This window comes from Uloborus diversus, chromosome 3 (assembly GCF_026930045.1).
Source record: "Uloborus diversus isolate 005 chromosome 3, Udiv.v.3.1, whole genome shotgun sequence".
Taxonomy (NCBI): domain Eukaryota; kingdom Metazoa; phylum Arthropoda; class Arachnida; order Araneae; family Uloboridae; genus Uloborus; species Uloborus diversus.
In genome coordinates, this window is record NC_072733.1 from 17553144 (window position 1) to 17565302 (window position 12159).

At 32.4% G+C, this 12159-nt stretch overlaps 1 protein-coding gene across 1 annotated transcript in view; it reads left to right on the plus strand.

Annotated features, from left to right (window-relative positions):
• The first annotated feature begins 206 nt into the window (after nucleotides 1-206).
• LOC129218246 (uncharacterized) overlaps nucleotides 207-12159 on the plus strand; it is a 31561-nt gene continuing 19608 nt past the window's right edge. Inside the window, exons 1-2 of the mRNA XM_054852470.1 lie at nucleotides 207-223; nucleotides 2903-3511. Of these exons, the coding sequence (XP_054708445.1) occupies nucleotides 207-223; nucleotides 2903-3511 (626 nt within the window). The remainder of the gene's footprint in view (nucleotides 224-2902; nucleotides 3512-12159) is intronic.

Genomic DNA, 12159 nt, shown 5'->3' on the forward strand with positions numbered 1-12159 from the left:
ATTTAAACAAATCTTTTGTAATAAACTCGAGTTTCTTTTATTTTTAGTGTACACTTCATTATATAATTTATTTTCATTATATAATTTCTTTTCACTTTTGTAGATTATTTCGCTTTCTATATACCCGGGCACTAGTAATTGTCATGCTTCATTTGAATTTTCCTCTCCTTCCCTAAATTGTTTATCCTTATTCGGGGACTCTAGTAATGGTTCAACCGTCGAGGTATTTGGTTTATTTATGCAGGTTTGTCCCCAATGATATGCGTTAATAATTCCTCGTCGTGCACAGAATTTACAAGGATTAGGAGGTAGCTCCCGTGTATAATGTGTTGTTTGTTTTTTACGGGCGTTCTTTTCTTCGTTATGGTTTAAAACACGACGTTTGTCCTGTGGTTGACTAAAATTATTTGGTCGAAAATTATTTCTACTTTGGTGAGCGTAATTAGGGTTTTGCCGAAAATTGTTTTGCATTTGGTTTCGCGGTATCCAGTTTTCATAAAATTGGGTAGGTCCCCTATAAGCACTTGGTTCTTGTGTCTTGGTCTTAAATTCATTTTTTGACATTTCATGTGGTACCTCGTTAATTATCTTAGTGACCACTTGAAGCCATTCTGTGGGAGTTTGCGGGTCTTTAATTAGCAGAAAAGATTTAATTTGTTGCGGCAACCCAACCGAGAGCCCTTCTAGAATATGTTTGTTACAGAGATTTATTTTCCTCCCCAGTTCTACTTTTTCAGTGAAATAAGAGAATAATTCTTTGGCGTTTCCCGAGAATCTCAAGTTCTGGAAATTTGTGAAACTACTCATCGGGGTGAAATAATGTTCCTCAAAAATGTCTATTATCTCGCGAAAAGAAGTGCAACACAAACATTGATTAATATAGATTTTTAAGGCGGATCCGCGAATAAATTTCTGAAAATTTTTTAACTTCCAGCTATCATTTAATTTATTTAGGTTCGTTTGTTGGTTAAAATGAGCTAACCAAGCTGAAAAATTTATTCCCAACTCTGGCTCAAACAATAAGATTTCTGGATTACTACCCGTATTTGTTTGTTTTGCTTCATTTTCAGAACCAGAAATCCCGGCTAAATTTAGTTCTTGTATTCTCTCAGTCACAGTTTGGCATTCCGCATCTGTGTTATTTACGTTTAATTCAGGCGGTACCTCAGCTTGAGTTTCCGCATCTTTTCGATTTGACTCTTTGTTTTCCATTTTTGAATTATTTTTATTAGAAGGGACTATTTCTGGGTCATTTTCTATTTCAAGGTTTTGACTAGTTTTGCCACTACGCAATATCATTATCTCTAATTTCACCAAACTTTAAAGCATTTCTTCTACTTTCCACATTCATATTCAAATTACTTAGTAAAATTTTAACAAATGATACAAATTAAAGACATATAAAAATAGTACCACAAAAGAGACTATCTTACTTTAAATCAGAACAGAAAACACATTTACATTACATGAAACATTTTTGGCAACCAAACAAAATACTACCATAACGGCATGAGCCTTTTAAAGAGCTTGGCCGATAAATATTATACATATTAACCATAATTAATGCAAAGGGATCATGAAAACCTTTCCCTAAAAATCACAATATGGACGAAAATACGTATTTCAAGAAAGTAAAAGTATCATATTCCGAAATCTAAAAACAAATGTAACTCAATCACCAGCCTGATCTCAAGATTTCAATTGAACGAAAGGGAAAAAAACACACAAGAGATCCTTGCAAATCGAACTTTCAACGAGCGAGGCCCCTTTCATCTGATCATCACAGTAAACCATATGGTGGCACAATTTATCACCAGCAAGTGGATCCTAATGATGTTTTCGCACCCTGGATGGGTCACACTCTCACATTCAACAGATGCGCTGAGCACCAACACTCGGAAAAATCTTCGCTGGAGTTCCACTGAAATGATCTCTGGTCTTCATCTTGCACTTAAAACTTTCTTTTTCTTTCTTCGGATATTCTGAAGTGGTTTTACTGTTGTTGGCGGTTAACTCCGAAAGACACTGTTTCGATGTCTTGAAGCAAAAAATCCTCTTGCGGATGAAGCATGGTATTATCTTACGCAAATCACTCAATGCTGCAAAAATTTTAAAATGCTACAGCTCTGCCCTCATTTATCATCCTACCGGCTTGTATAAAACAACTTCATCTTCATTCAATGCTTCAGAAAGCTTTTCATATATTGTCTGTGATATTCTGAAACATTCTATAGCTGACTGCCATTGTTGCAGCTCAAAATATAATGACCCTTTTATCCAAGCAGAATATGCCTGCGCTTCAAGTTTAGTTCTAGCGTCACATTTCGAACTTTCGCAAAGAGTTTCTAAATCAGAAGCAATTTTCGTTGCTTTTCTCAACCTTGAAACCAAATGAAACTTCTTTCTAGTTTCAGTATTAGCTTCCTGCTTCAACTGCATAGCATATCCCCAAGCTCTCTCAGCCATCATCAATGGAATGTATAGAAATCTAACATCAGTCAATACCTCTTCTGTAATTTTTTTTGCTTGATATCTGTGCTTGGAGGCCAGAATAAAATGCAAAGATTTCCGTATGCGTCGTAATTTGCGGCTGCAATAACTTCTGTAACGCTGGTAGTCACCATGACGTAACCCATGCTGCTGCTGAGCATCCTTGATTATATGCAATATCTCCAGAGTAAATGTTTTCTGATGAATATCTAGCTCTTTAGAATTACTAACATTGGCACCTTCTTCATTTTTTAAATCTACACCATCTTCAGCAGCCATAGTTTAATACCGATTTGAGGCAAAGAAAACTTGGAAGTAAATTTTTTCTGCAAAAAATTAAAACATAATCACAAAACTCTCATTTACCCAGTACAACAATGAATACGTGTAATAATCAAAAATCTCTTTAAAGAATTTCTAGGCTTGCCTTTCTACAATCGTACTTGACTTACATTCGACTTTCCAAAACTATAGAACGAAATCTTTTGTTTATTGAATCCCTTAAGCAAAATATGGGCTCAACTTCTGAAACAGCAATCGAGGGCAAAAGAGTGACAAAGCCCCAAGATCTTGTTCGGCCGTATGAGATCATCATTCAGAACTTACATGAAATGAAGCAACTGCCGGGGGTAGAATCGGATTCTAATTTCCTTGATGAAGCAGAAGCAAGTATATTAGCTTATAAAGCTCATAGGTGCTTTTATATAGCTGAAGTTTATGCTGCTGCAAATAAATGGGTTGAAGCTATAGCTTTGTATGGGAGATCAGAAGAATATTCTAAAAGTGCTTTGAAGAATCCAGCTTTAAAAAACAAGAAATTGATTGGGCTACTTAAAGAACTGTTGACAAAAATTGAAGGGAACAAGTATAATGCTTACTCTTTAAGTATTTTAGGAAATGAAGACAGCGTTCAACCCACTGATAGTGCAACAAAAGGCAAAAAGAATTTGATGGACTTGAAATCCATTGGGGTTTCCCCGCGTAGGTTCGAATCCTACCGGCTTGTAAGAACCGCCGCTCGGTTCTTATTACGAATCTTGTTTTCGCAAGTTGCAGTGTTGTGGCGTGATAATCTACCACGTAGGAAGAGGACAGAGCTACATTCACTAATCACATCTTTATTTTTACATGGAATATGACAGCAGGAACTTCTCTTAACTAACTAACCCCCTGTTTAGTTGTGCCACGATTTTTATATAGGGAATATCATTAAAAGGTTACAGATAATTATCCCTCGATCATGTGATCGCACGTGATCTATATAGGAGGAGCAGATTGTAATAACGAAATATTATTGGGCTTTGCACCGCAGACAGAGGCTGGCTTAAGTCTGGAGGGAAAAAAAGTGTCTGGTAGGTACTTTAAGGGAAATCTCATCTGAGCCCACAACATAGCCATATATGGTGTGAGAAGCATTTAAGTGTGTAATAAATAATGTCTGTGACTCATACGCGCTGACATATAAGTGAACAGAACTTAATATGGAAAAGGCCTAGCAAAGGATTTTTCATATTACATATATATATATATATATGTAACGAAGGACACACATCCTCGGATATGCAAGATGCATTAAACCAAATTCTTATGTAAAAGTGTACCACCTTTGCATTTTTCAATATTAAATTGAAAATGAGTCATTTTCATTAGAAAAAAGATTTCTCTATTTTGATTCTTTGAAACTTTACTGGTTATTAGAAATATGCATCACATAAAATGTTTAATACACGAATTTAAGGACATATACTTTATTTAGAACAACAAATAACTTCTAAATTGCAGTAGAACTCCAATTATCCGAATCAACTGGACCCCATTCGGATTGTTAGAATTTTTTCTGAAAAAGGGGTTATTTTAATCTTTTTACTGTATGAATGTTGAAGATCAGAAATACTCTTTTAAAAGAAAAAGAACTTTCAATTAATCAAGTAGAAAGGTAACGATTTTCATGCTAAGTACTAACAAGTGCTGTTGCGGAGAGAAGGATAATAGCATGAGTCGCGACAGAATCTTCATTTTGCAAATCGCAGCAAGTGCGATCGCCTTAATTTTTTGCTCAAATTCTGAAAGCGATTCGGATAGTTGTTGTAGAGTTCTACTGTATATGTATGGCATAGCAATATATAAGAAAAGCTTCAAATTTTCAAAAACCATTTTATTAATTCAAAAAAATATTTTTTTAAAGAGAATTTGAATTCATAGTTTTAAATTTTATCAAGATCTTGGCTGAGGTTGCACTCAGGGGCGGGTACAGAAAAATCTTTTGGAGGGGGCATGGGAAGTTGAATAGCAACCCCCCCCCCCCTGCCGCCGCCTTCAATGTTACATAACAAAGTTTTAATGACTTTATTTTTAAATGTGCGTGTTTTTTATTTTATTTATTTATTTTTTAGGGTTCCTTTAGTGCAATGAATCTATTTCTAAGTACATGAATATTATGCACGAAAAAACTTTGAATGTGGACGGAAAACATCTTTAACGTTTCAAGTCATTTAAATACTAAACCCAATATTATGTCACCGAGATGCTAGACAATGAGCGACTTTACTTAGGAACATTGTCATAATGATTATAACACGAGGGCAAGGTTATTAAAAAAACCCTTACCTCACTTAAGTTTTTTTTAAATTAGCTTATAAAGAAAATCATAACACTTCATAACATATAAGTTTTACTGAATAATTCAGAAACTATTTCTGTGTGAATTTCAAAACAGTTGCTGATTTGTTTTGAAAGTCATGATACAGTTGAGATAACATATTGATACAATAGAATCTCGATTATCCGAGCTTCGATTAACCGATGTTTCTGTTAACCAAGCCGACAATGAAGTCATTTTTCTTTCTTTTGTTTAAATACGTAAGCTCTAAAAATACGAACTGTTTAATTTCTCTGCCTGTGCTGCCTGCTGTTCTGCTTCAAAAACTAACTTCTGAAACATAAGACAGACCCATATTTAGAGCAGATGTACATTTAATAAAATGATGAATTTTCAATTTTAAACTAAATTTATTTTCTGGAAATTTTGTGTTTTTCAAAGACATCTGTTAATATTTAAATTTGCATTGAAAAAAATTCAATTGACTTTTAAAACTTACTACAAGTTATTTTCTTATTTTAGTTTTTTAACTGTAAAACATTATTTTTTACATGTTCATTTATACCCTTTAAAAATATTCAAAATACATCAAAACACCATAAGTGAAACAACTTTGTACAAAAACTATTCTTATCTACCTGTCACAATCCAAAAAAGTGTAGCTTATAGAACAAAAAAGTCAGCAATAGAGTATGTTAGATTTTAAAGTATACAGTGGTGGACAAAATTATAGACTCAATTTTTTTTTCTTTTGTTTCAATTATAACATGACTCAGTTTAAATTATTTTCATTGAATTTAAGATGAATAGTTGAAGAAATAGTTCTAAAATTAGTACATCTTATCACCTATTAAAAAATTCATGAAGTTAGAAAATTTGCAAATTTAATATTTTATCATTACGTGAAACCTGGACGAAAGTATAAACTCAAAAGTAAAAAATCCAGTATTACAAGAAAGTTTTGTTCGAAAATGTTAATTTAACGCCATAGAATGAATAAATGTTGCCATCAGTGATTGCTAAAAGTTTTATTTTTGGAAATTAATGAGAAACATATAAATGCACCGCTGGACAAAATTATAAACTCATTTTTTTTTAAAAAATTCTCTGTAATGGTTTGGGCTGGTTTCTCTCAACATGGTAAAGCAGGATTGGCTTTTCTCAATGGAAGACAGAACGCTGAAGATTACCAATTAATACTGGACGATCATCTCTTACCCTTTGCTCATCTGATTCCTAGAAGTAACTGGTTATTTCAGCAAGATAACGCGAGTGTACACACAGCGAAAAGTACAAAAGAATGGTTCAAGTTCTGGGATATCAAAGTTATCAAATGGCCAGCTCGTAGTCCGGATCTCAATCCGATTGAAAATCTTTGTTAGACCATGTTTCGCAAAGTTTATCATGATGTGCACCAGTACCAAACCGTAGAGGAATTAAAAGGGCAATACTTTCAGTATAGAACCATATGCCACTGCAGCTGTTGGAAACTCTTGTGAAATATATTCCCAGCCGCATATTCGAGGTAATTCAGAAAAATGGTGTCCCAACTCGTTTATAAAAGTTTGTAGTTTACACTGATGGCTACATTTAAAGCAGTGTTAATTTTTAAAACTTTTCAAAAATTGATTTTTTTTTTTTTTTTCAATTTATCCATGTTAATAGCAAAATTACATTTTCCTAAATCTTTGCTTTTGTTTTACTAAAGAAATTGCAAATGTAAATTAATTAAACTCAAAACAAAAATAATTAAAATTTTATCAGCTTATAATTGTGTCTATGCAGTATCGTAAGTTCGTAATTTTGTAATTCAGCATTGGTTAATTTTTGGATATTAACTGATTAAGTATTTGAATACAACTCTACCAAACTTCAGAGTTTCTTAGTTTTGAATTGATACTTTTGTCCAGGTTTCATGTGTTATTAAGATATAAAAGTTGAGAATTTTTTTAATGAAATTATTTATTCTATAAAGTTTATGAGTTATACTAAATTTAGGACTATTTTAGTGATTATTATCTTTACTGGAACATTTTTTTTTAACTGAGTTAAATTATGATTGATAAAATGAAAAAAAAAAAAAAAATGAGTTTATAATTTTGTCCAGCGGTGCATTTATGTGTTTCTCATTAATTTTCAAAAACAAAACTTTTAGCAATCACTGATGGCAACATTTATTCATTCTATGGCGTTAAATTAACTTTTTCGAACGAAACTTTCTCGTAATCCTGGATTTTTTACTTTTGAGTTTATACTTTTGTCCAGGTTTCACTTAATGATAAAATATTAAATTTGCAAATTTTCTAATTTCATGAATTTTTTAATTTAGGTGATAAGTTGTACTAATTTTAGAACTATTTCTTCAACTATTCATCTTAACTTCAATGAAAATAATTTAAACTGAGTCATGTTATAATTGAAACAAAGGAAAAAAAATTGAGTCTATAATTTTTCCACCACTGTACTAGCACTCTCTTTTGCTGCCCATTTTGTTATCGATGCTTCCATAATAAAGTTCGTTTGAAGCAGTAGCGCATTATACTTATATTCAAAAGACTTATACTTTATATTCAAAAGAACGATGCAGGAATAACAGCAAAAAAAGCTTGAAAACAATTTTTTTTTTTTTTTTTGAAAAAAAACTTTCTTCGATTCTGATGCCTAAATGCATATTCAATAAAATCAAATATGAGAACTAAATAGAAGGCCACAGAATATTTAAGACGGATCCGATTGAATTTTTACATGCTTTTTCTTAAGACTATGGATCGATCAAATGACAGGTCGGCTTCTACATTTTACGCTACAACATGATCTTCATTCACTATTGGCGCATTCGAATGCCAAACAAAGCACATCATCATGAAATCTTTCTCGCAAACCAAAAATACAGCATTAAAACACCAAAAACATATTTTTAATCCTGAATTTTACTAAATCACGTGACAGCTAATGATCACATGCTCCACTCAACCAATCAACTGCTTAAAAGGGTAACCGGTGCGGTAGGTAACCGGTTGATCATAGAACGCTGTGGTTAGTAACCGGTTACTTACCGTTATACCGGTGGCGACATTTCCATCCCTACTAGACTTCTGTTCGAGTGCTCAACAGAGCAACGCCATTGGCTTAGCCATCGGAGAGTTGTAAACGCCTACTTGTTTACTTGTAGTGCTTCCTTCCGTTGAAGTGTGATGTTTAAATGCTTCTATCAGAATATTTGTAATGAGATCTAAAACAATATGATTTCGCATTTCATGATGAAAAAAAAAAGTTTAAAAGCACAAATACTGAAAATAAATGGGTTGATTAGTGTGTATGTATCGTCAGTGGTAAGAGAAATTTAATATTTTGGCTGCACGAAGGTCATCTAATTTTTCTCTTAATTTCAGAATGATGCGAACATTTTTTTTTTTTTCGGTTTATGTTTCGTGATGCTAAAAACGGAAAAGGTCTGACACTTGTTAAATGGATAATAATCGGGGGGGGGGGGGGGAGGTATTGGTTGGACAGTAACAGATGAAGTCAAGAAGTCAAGTCGACATTACATTCTACATTCGTAACTTTTTTTTAGCCTAATGCAATTATATTTTTGTGGAAACTAATCCCTCAAAATGAAATTAAAATGGTAGTTTTCATTTCCATGCTTTCATATAAGTTAAAAGAAAATTATTTTTTGTCAAGAGCAGATAAAAGTATGGATATAATACAAAGAACATTTATATTATGTTGATTAACAATAGTATGCAGAGTTTACCATATGCCCAGTATTGTTCAACATTTGAAGGCATGTAAAAACAAAAGTTTTTTTTTTATGGTTGGAAATTTTTTAGAGCAATTAAAACTGTACATAACAATGTAGCACTGTCGATAAGTTTCTCTTTCGTACGTTCTTGCCATTCATGCACTTCTTAAATTAGTCGCTGCAGAATCCAATACATATAAACATACCTATTATATGTTTCTAGTTTGTAAGATTTTTCACGCAGTCCCTTCTAAAACGTATAAGCAGTTCTTCTCTGCATATAAGTCAGTATGTAAATACAGTAAAACCCCTCTAAAGCGGACACTAACGGGACAGATATTTTTGTCGGTAACAGAGGAGTGTCCGCAGGAGAGGAGTTTCAGAATTTTATCTCTTTTTTTTCTACAGAAAAATATTCAACATATGGTAGATGACCATTTGGAGAAATATCCTGATGACTTCTTCTTCTTTAGATCTCACCATGAAACTGAAGGCAAAAATATTGAAGATAAAACTACAAAAAATATGTTGATAGTATATCAGTCTTCAAAACAAAAGTATTTGCTCCAGACCTACGGAAACATGATGTGTCTTTTAGATGCTACTTATCGGACGACAAAGTATACTTTTCCCTTGTTTTTCATATGTGTCAAAACGAATGTAAATTATCAAGTTGTTGCTATATTTATTACCCAAGATGAAACAACTGCTAGCATTAAAGAAGCAATTAATGTAATAAAAGAGGCAAACCTAACTTGGAACCCTAAAAGTTTTATGACGGACTTCTGTGAACAGGAAATTAATGCTGTTGAAGCTGTTTTTCCTGAGACTTTTGTGTTTCTATGCGATTTTCATCGGGAGCAAGCCTGGGAGCGCTGGATAAAAAAATCAGTAAATGGAGTCAATCAAGCAGAGAGAGACTGTGTTTTGAAACATTTAAGGGACATAGCAAATGCAGAATCAGTGGAAGTTTTCGACAAAACTGTGGAGGTACTAAAAAACAGAAATTTTTGGATAACAAACCAAAAAATGCAAAATTGGTTTGAGAAAGAATGGCTTTCTGTTCGTAAGAGATGGGTGTGGGCCTTTCGGAAGGATGAAATGGAGCTGCCAATCAATACCAACAATGGAGTTGAGCGTCAAAACAGACGTCTAAAATATGATTATTTATTCAACAAAATTTCAATGCCTCTACACAGTATGTTAAAATTAATAATTACAAAGTTTATACCCGATAGTTATCGATCATATGAGGAATTAAATATTAAATACTCCTCTGGTTATAGAAAATATTCTGCAGATATTCCACAGTACCTAATTAATAGGCCAAGGCCGTTTATCTTACACTGTATGGAAAGAATATCTTTGGCTAATAGCATTGTATCACATGATGTTACACGTATATCAAGTTCTAGAATTTGTTTTCAAATACGCAGCCAGACAAATACAGACTCATTTTACATTGTTGATTTTGGTGATGATGATCTGATGCCTTCTTGTCAGTGTTATGACTGGCAAAGGAGGAAGTGGCTTTGCAAGCATTTTTTTTTCTGTATTTAACTATACCAACATAACATGGGATAATTTATCACCAAAATTTAGACACAGCCCATACTTTAACTTGGATATGTCTGTTAACGGTGTATATGTTGGCACACATTCAAAAGAAAATTTAAAAGTTAACACAGAATTAGGAAATGCAAATGGAGTATCTGATGATGGATTTGTCAATGAAGCCGCATCACCAACAAAAGAAAATAATATAGAAAATAAAAAAGATGACGATGTTTCAAATGAAATAACTGTAGATCAACAAAAACAGCAAGGAAAATCTGTAAATATTAAAGGCGCCAAAGTCAGAGAAATGTTGGCTGAAATTCGGACCCTGTCGTTCGAAATAAATGATCAAGAAACGATGGATGGGTTAATTAATTTGGTGGAACCAGTCCTAAAATACGTCACAACAAAGACTTACTGTAGCTCAAAACACAGGTGTTAAGCAAAGCAGTAAACGAAAAAGATGCAAACATTCTGAAAAAAATACAGAGAACATAAGAAATCTTGCTCTTCCTTTAAGAAAAAAACGTCTATCCAAAAATTATAATAAAGAATTCAATCTGATATCAAACCAAAACAAATGTGAGTCAGTAAATGATATAATTATAGAAGGTACATTTTGACATTCCATGCACAATAGAAGTTGAAACCATTGTTAACTGCAATTTTTTAATGTGAAAAGTATTTCAGTAATCATATTTTAATGCGAAAATGTTTCAGTACCTATCATATTTAAATGCAAAAGTATTTCAGATTCTTGTTTTAATGCATAAGTGTTGCAGTGTCTTGTTATAATGTAATCAAATATCTTAAATTGCTGTAAATATTTCTATTCTGTTATTCTACTAAATAATCAGAATTTAAATAAGAAACACTAATGATATGTATTACTGAAATGTATGGGTTATTCTCCAAAATCCTAACAGTATTATGTCCCAGGAGCTTGACACAAAGATTGTTTGACCTAGAACTTTTTTTGTTTTTTATTAGTTGAAATAAATTTTCCAATGTTATTCCGTTCTTATAAAAACAATAACTCCTCTATTTTTTTCTGCAAAAATTTTTGAATAACCAGAAAGTCACTCTTTCAGCGTGTTCCCATTCGTTTCTCAAATTTTCTTAAATTATTTTAAAATTTTATAACAACATTCCACAAATTTAATTTGTACTGCTAAATTACATATTTTTAAAGGTGTAAAGTAAACATTATTTAAATAAATTTAATTATATAAATAATCAAGGTACATCATTTTCAAATTTGTCCCCAGGTTTTAAAGGCATTCTAATGTCATAAAAATGAGTAAATTATTATAGATTTAAGAAAAAAAGGAATTTTTAATCTTTGAATTCCTTGAGTATTTAGTTCATATGATTTGTCTGCTGTTTCTCATTAAAAATTTGAGGTTCAAAAATGGGATACATATAACACTTTTGCTGTCACACTCCTGGACAACATTATTTTTGATTTAAATAGGAGAAAACTTTTAACTCTGCTCATAGTGTGTAGTTGAATTAAGAGGTAAGAACAGAAAAAAATTCTTTACCTTAATTATTTTCCCAGGAATGCTTAACAGGCAATTTGTAAGGAGAATCAATGTTTTACCAGTGTTTTGTTTTGTCATGGAATAATATATTTTTTGATTTAGGTTACAGTTATTTATTTATCACTATAATAATTTTTTTGGTAACCTTTGATGAAACTTACTGTCACTCTTCTGGTGTGTGAAAATTTGACCCCCAGTTTTGAGGGGTGTAGCATAGTTAAAGT